At 69.7% G+C, this 6663-nt stretch overlaps 1 protein-coding gene and 1 pseudogene across 2 annotated transcripts; one reads left to right on the top strand and one right to left on the bottom strand.

Moving 5' to 3' along the window:
- Positions 1–1286: 1286 nt before the first annotated feature.
- On the top strand, positions 1287–2846 carry LOC311428896 (very-long-chain enoyl-CoA reductase pseudogene; annotated as a pseudogene). The gene is made up of 3 exons (XR_014698917.1): positions 1287–1501; positions 1868–1913; positions 2530–2846. The product of XR_014698917.1 is annotated as a very-long-chain enoyl-CoA reductase pseudogene (transcript).
- An 82-nt stretch (positions 2847–2928) lies between these two features.
- NDUFB7 (NADH:ubiquinone oxidoreductase subunit B7) lies at positions 2929–6312 on the bottom strand. Its single transcript, XM_084540126.1, has 3 exons — positions 6151–6312; positions 4169–4337; positions 2929–3136 (listed from the first exon to the last, which is right to left on the bottom strand). Exons 1-3 carry the CDS (start codon positions 6260–6262, stop codon positions 3043–3045), a joined length of 375 nt encoding a protein of 124 aa, XP_084396252.1. The 5' UTR covers positions 6263–6312; the 3' UTR covers positions 2929–3042.
- Positions 6313–6663: the final 351 nt, after the last annotated feature.

The raw sequence follows: 6663 nt of genomic DNA, 5'->3' as shown, positions 1-6663 counted from the left end.
CCGTGCACACACGTGGGGGGCACACACGGGGGCACAAACGGGGGCTGGGGGCTCCCAGAGGGGCACCTGCGGGGTTGGGGGGGGGCACCTGGGGCGTGCGCACCCCCACGTGCACGCGCACGGCCGTGCACATCCTTGCACGAGCGTGCACGGCCCTGGGCATGCAGCCTCCTGCTCACAGCTGCTGCGTGTGCACGCGCCTGCTGCTGCTCACACACGTGTGCACGCTCACACGCTCACCTGCTCACACTCACAGTGATGCTCACACGCGCGTGCACACTGACACGTGCTGCTGCTCACGCTCACACGCGTGCACACTCACGTTTGCACTCACACCTCCTCCCACTCGAGCGTGTGCACACTCACAACCTCATGCTCACACCACACGTGTGATCACACGTGCTGCTGCTCACACGCACTTCCCCCTCACACACGTGCACTCACATTTGCACTCACGCACCCTCCCCCTCACACGTCTGCACACTCTTTTGCACTTGCACACCGCCCCCGTGTGTACTCACACGTGTGTGCACTCACGCACGAGCACATCCTCCCCCCATGTGTGCACAGATGCGTGTGCACACTCACACATTTGCACTTGCACGTCTCCCCCTCACGTGTGCACACTCACATTTGCACTCACACATCCCCCTCACACACGTGCACACACACGTGTGCACACTCATGTTTGCACTCGCACACCCCCCACACGTGTACTCACACACGTGTGTGCACTCACACACCTGCACATCCTCCCCCCACGTATGCACACTCACACTCATTTGCACACTCACATTTGCACTCACACATCCTCCCCCTCACACACGTGCACACTCATGCGTGTGCACACTCACATTTGCACTTTCACGTCCTCCCTCACACGTGCACACTCACAGGCATGTGCACACTCACACTTGCACTCACACATCTTCCCCACACACACGTGTGCACACTCATATTTGCACTCGCACACCCCCAACACACGTACTCACACACGTGTGCACTCACACGCACCTTCCCGTCCTCCCCCCATGTGTGCACACACACACTCGTTTGCACACTCACAGTCGCACTCGCACATCCCCACACACATGCACACACATGTGCACACACTCACACGTGTGCACTCATGTTTGTGCTCACACCCTCTTTCTCATGCAGGTGCACTCACACGTGCACACTCACACTTGCACTCACGCATCCTCCCCCCATGTGTGCACACTCACACTCGTTTGCACACTCACATTTGCACTTTCACATCCTCCCTCACACGTGCACACTCACAGGCGTGTGCACACTCACACTTGCACTCGCACATCCTCCCACACGTGCACACACTCGCTGCACCCCCCCCACGCTCACACTCCCCCCCGTGCCCCCCCCCCGTGCTCACACGCGTGTGCCCCCCCCAGGCTCCAAGGCGCGGCGCATCCCCTACCCCACGCGCAACCCCTTCACCTGGCTCTTCCTGCTCGTGTCCTGCCCCAACTACACCTACGAGGTGGGGGGGGCACCCCGGGGGGGGGGCACCTTGGGGGGGGCACCTTGGAGTGGGGGCACCCCTCGGGGGAGGGAGGGACCCCTGGGAGGGGGGGGAGCTCTGTTTTGGGGGAACAGCCCTCTTGGGGGGGGGGTGGCTCTGGGGGTGGGGGCCACCCCTGTTGGGGGGGGTACCCCTGGTTGGGGGGGGGGATCCGTGTTTGGGGGAGGCAGCGCTTAGTGGGGGGGGGCAGCCCTCTTTGGGGGGTGATCCGTGTTTGGGGGGGGCACCGCTCTTGGGGGGGGGGGGGGGGGGGGGGGCTGTGGGGGTTTGAGGGGGGGGCGTGTTAGGGGAGGACCCCCCCCAATGTGTGCTGCCCCCCCCCAGGTCGGCTCCTGGATCGGTTTCACCATCATGACGCAGTGCCTGCCCGGTGAGCGCCCCCCCCCCCGCCCCGTGTCCCCTCCCCCAGCTCTCGGTGTCCCCAAGCCCCCCCCCATGTCCCCACATCCCCCCCTCATCCCTCTGAGGCCCCCACCTGGGCACAGTGGCCCCGTCCCTTCGGGGGTCCCATGTCCCCTGCCCCCCCCCTAGTGTCCCCTCTCCCCCCATGGGGTCCCCTCTCCCCCCATGGGGTCCCCTCGCCCCCCCCCATGTCCCCTGTCCCCCTGGGGTCCCCGTGTCCCCCCCCCGCTGCCTCCTGCCCCCCCCTTGTCCCCCTGGGGTCCCCTCTCCCCACACCCCCATGTCCCCCATGCCCCCATTCCCCTGATGTCCCCTCTCCCCCAAGTGTCCCCAACCCCCCCTCAACGTCCCCAACCGCCCCCCCCACATCCCCCAGCCCCCCCTCGTGCCCCCTCTTCCCCCCCATGCGCCCCCCCTTGTGCCCCTTGGGGCCCCCCCTCACCCCCCACATCCCCGTGCCCCCCTCGCCCCTACTCCCCCCTCACCCCTCTCCCTCCCCGACGTCCCCCTTCCCCCTGCTGTCCCCTCCCCCCCCCCGATGTCCCCACCCCCCCGGCCCCCCCCCGCTGACGGTGTCCCCGCAGTGGCGCTGTTCTCGCTGGTGGGCTTTGTGCAGATGGCCATCTGGGCGCAGGGCAAGCACCGCAGCTACCTGCGGGAGTTCCGCGACTACCCCCCCCTGCGCTCCCCCATCGTCCCCTTCCTGCTGTGACACCGGGGGGGACACCGCTGTGGCCTCCCCCCCCCCCCCCCCCAAACACGACCCCCCCGAGGACCCGGCCCCGCTGTCCCCACCCCGTAGGGGACACGGTGTCGGTGAGGGGGGAGGTGTCACCGCCCTGCGGCCCCCCCTTGTTGTCCCCAAGTCCCCGAGGATGGCAATAAACGCTGTCACCCCCCCCCCGTGTGGCCTGGCGTTACTGTGTGTGTGTCCCCCCCCCCAGGGGACAGCCGGACGCGAGGCGGTGACAGGGGGCACGGCGTCAGGTCTGGAGCTTTAATGGGGGGCACCGGGTGGCCCCAGGTGGCCCCAGGGTGGCCCCTGGTGTCCCCCCGGTGTCCCCAGGGTGTCCCCCGATGTCCCCCCGGTGTTCCCGTCACTCGGCGGCTGCCACCTCCTGCACCCGGAGCCGCTTCTGGCGCTGCAGCAGGCGCCGCTCGCGCTCGAACTCCTTCATGCGCATCACGTAGCTGGGGACACCGGCACCCTGTCACCCTGTCACTCTGTCACTCTGTCACCCTGTCCCCGTGTCACCCCCTCACTGCACCACAAGCACGAGGTGGCCGCAGGGCAGGGGTGGGGGAGCCCCGGGGGTGGCCGCGGTGTCCCCGTGTCCCCAGCCCCGTCCCTGCCCTCACCCGGTGTCACCCCCCCCCCCCGTGTCCCCACTGCCCCCCCATGCCCCCAACCCCTCTGTGTCCCCATGTCCCCACCCCCCCCATGTCCCCCGGCCCTTTCCCCACCCCCCTTGTCCCCATGTCCCCCCACCGACCCCACCCCCCTTATTCCCCTGTGTCTCCATGTCCCCACCCCCCCGTGCCCCCCCCATGCCCCCTGTGTCCCCCCATCACCCCCCTGTACCCCCCCATGCCCCCACATCACCCCCACCCCCCTCACCCCTCCATGTCCCCACCTCCCTGTACCCCCCATGCCTCCCCTGTGTCCCCACCCCCCCCTCACTCCCCATATCCCCCCCATGTCCTCCTCACCCCCCCATTTCCCCCCATCCCCCCCTCACCCCTCCGTGTCCCCTCCCTCCCCACCCCTCCCTATGTCCCCACCCCTCCCTTTGTCCCCATGTCCCCCCCCATGTCTCCCCCCATCCCTGTCACCCCCCCCCGTGTCCCCACCCCTCCCTTTGTCCCCACGCCCCCCCCGTGTCCCCACCCCCCTCACCCCTCCATGTCCCCACCTCCCCGCCCCTCCCCACCCCCTCCCCGTGTCCCCACCCCCCCTTGTCCCTATGTCCCCCCCATGTCCCCCCCATCCCCATGCCCCCCCCATGTCTCCCCCCATCCCTGTCACCCCCCCTCGTGTCCCCCCCCCTTGTCCCCATGTCACCCCCAACCCCATGCGACCCCCAATGTCTCCCCCCATCCCTGTCACCCCCCTCACCCCTCCGTGTCCCCACATCCCCACCTCCCCGCCCCTCCCCACTCCCATCCCGTGTCCCCGTGTCCCCCCCCCGTGTCCCCGTGCCCCCCCCCCGTGCCCCCCCCTACTCGTGGTGCTGGCAGGCGTCCCAGTGGTGGCGCAGGGGGCGGCAGGCCCAGGGGTTGGGGAAGGCGTCGCGCTGGCAGCGCAGGAGCCGCAGCAGGAGGTGGGCGCAGAAGTCGCGCTGCTCCAGGGGGACACGGCCCTCCGCCAGCTGCCGGGGGGTCGCCACCATCGCTGGGGGGGGACAGGGTCAGGGGACGGGGGCAGGAGATGGGGACAGGGGACAGGGGATGGGGACAGGAGATGGGGACAGAAGATGGGGACAGGGTCAGGGGACAGGGGCAGGGGATGGGGACAGGAGATGGGGACAGGGTCACAGGACGGGGGCAGGGACAGGGGACGGGGGATGGGGACGGGGACAGGGTCAAGGGATGGGGACAGGGACAGGGGACAGGGTCAGGGGACGGGGGCAGGGACAGGGGACGGGGGCAGGGGACGGGGACAGGGGATGGGGACAGGGACAGGGGATGGGGACAGGGACGGGGGATGGGGACAGGAGATGGGGACAGGGTCAGGGGTTGGGGATGGGGACACGGAACAAGGAATGGGGGCAGGGTCAAGGGATGGGGACAGGGGACGGGGGCAGGGTCACAGTCAGGGGACGGGGACAGGGGACGGGGGATGGGGACGGGGACAGGGTCAAGGGATGGGGACAGGGACAGGGGACAGGGTCAGGGGACGGGGGCAGGGACAGGGGACGGGGGCAGGGGACGGGGACAGGGGATGGGGACAGGGACAGGGGATGGGGACAGGGACGGGGGATGGGGACAGGAGATGGGGACAGGGTCAGGGGTTGGGGATGGGGACACGGAACAAGGAATGGGGGCAGGGTCAAGGGATGGGGACAGGGACACGGGACAGGGTCACAGTCAGGGGACAGGGTCAGGGGACGGGGACACGGTCAGGGGACAGGAGATGGGAACAGGGACATGGGACAGGGTCACAGTCAGGGGATGGGGACGGGGTCAGGGGACGGGGACAGGGTCAGGGTCACAGGGGATGGGGATGGGGTCAGGGGTCAGGGACATGGTCAAGGGATGGGGACAGGAACAGGGACAGGGACAAGGGATGGGGACAGGGACATGGGACAGGGTCACAGGGGATGGGGATGGGGTCGAGGGACGGGGACGGGGACAGGAACAGGGTCAGGGGATGCGGACACGGGACAGGATCAAGGGATTGGGACGAGGGACAGGGACAAGGGATGGGGACAGGGACATAAGATGGGGACATGGGACAGGAGACGGGGACAGGAGAAAGGGACAGGGACACGGGACAGGGTCACAGTCAGGGGATGGGGACACGGGACAAGGAATGGGGGCGGGGTCAGGGGATGGGGACACAGGGGACAGGAGATGGGGACAAGGGATGGGGACAGGGACAGAGTCAGGGGACAGGGACACGCTGGGGGCCACCAGGGGGCTGTGTGACAAGGATGGGGACACCGCGGGGGGGGTGACAAGGGAGGGGGCGTGTGACAGGGGTGGGGGACACCGTGGGGACGTGGGGCGAGGGGGGGGGGGGGACACTGTGGGGACGTGTGACAAGGGGGGGACGTTGTGGGGACACACTGGGGGGGGGTGACAACGGGGGGGGGGACACTGGGGGTAGGTGACAAGGGGGAGGGCACCATGGGGACGTGTGACAATGGGGGGGGGGGAGGACACCGCCGGGGGGGGGGGGACAGGGGACAGCGCCAGCGCCAGGGCCAGGCAGGAGTCACGGTGGGGGGGGGGGCCACAAGGGGGGAGGGGACACGGGGGGGGGGGGGGGCACGGCGGCGACAAGGACAACCGGGGGGGGGCCAAGGACACGGGGGGGTCACGGGCACAAGGACACGGGGCCGAGTGGGCCCCCCCTCCCGGTAACCCCCCCCCAGGCCCCCCACACCCCCTCCAGACCCCCCCCAGGCCCCCCACACCCCCCCAAACCCCCCCCACCCCCTCCCGGTGCCCCCCCCCTCCCCTCCCAGCCCCCCCCCCGGTACCGCGGGGCTCCCTGCGGGGCAGGCCGAGTGCCGGGGGGAAGGACGGCATCTGCAGGGGGTCGGGCTCCGTGTCCGCCCCCCCCGCGTAGCGCCGGGCCAGGTGCGCGCCCATGGCGGCCTCCCCTGCCCGTCAACCCCCCGCCGCCGCCACCGGAAGCGGAAAGGGCGGTGCCGCCGGAAGCGGAAGCGGGAAACCGAGAGCGGAATCGACCCGGCCGGAACCAAAGCCAAGGGAGCGAGTTGCGCGGCGGAAGAGAAAGCGCGGAGGAGGCGGAAGTGGCCGCCCCTTCCTTCTCGCCCCTCCGAACCATAGAGTTGAGGAGGATAGAGCGCCGCGGGGGTGCTGGAGCGCCCCCTGCCTTGGGGCCTCCTGGGGGGGGAAGGGGCCCGGGGATGGGGACAATGGGGGCAATGGGGGCGGGGGGGACACTGGGGACCACCAGGGACACTGGGGACACTGGGAACACTGGGAACACTGGGGACATTGGGGGTGTTGGGGACATTGAGGACATC

This window comes from Aythya ferina, assembly GCF_964211825.1.
Source record: "Aythya ferina genome assembly, contig: HAP1_SCAFFOLD_180, whole genome shotgun sequence".
Lineage (NCBI taxonomy): Eukaryota > Metazoa > Chordata > Aves > Anseriformes > Anatidae > Aythya > Aythya ferina.
This window is presented reverse-complemented; position numbering and strand designations above follow the sequence as displayed.

Coding starts and splice junctions, on each gene's coding strand:
- NDUFB7 (XM_084540126.1), bottom strand. CDS start 6,262: ATGGGCGCGCACCTGGCCCGGCGCTACGCGGGGGGGGCGGACACGGAG. Junction 4,338..6,150: donor GCCCCGCAGGGAGCCCCGCG/GTACCGGGGGGG, acceptor GTCCCCCCCCAG/CGATGGTGGCGACCCCCCGG. Junction 3,137..4,168: donor GACGCCTGCCAGCACCACGA/GTAGGGGGGGGC, acceptor CGGTGTCCCCAG/CTACGTGATGCGCATGAAGG.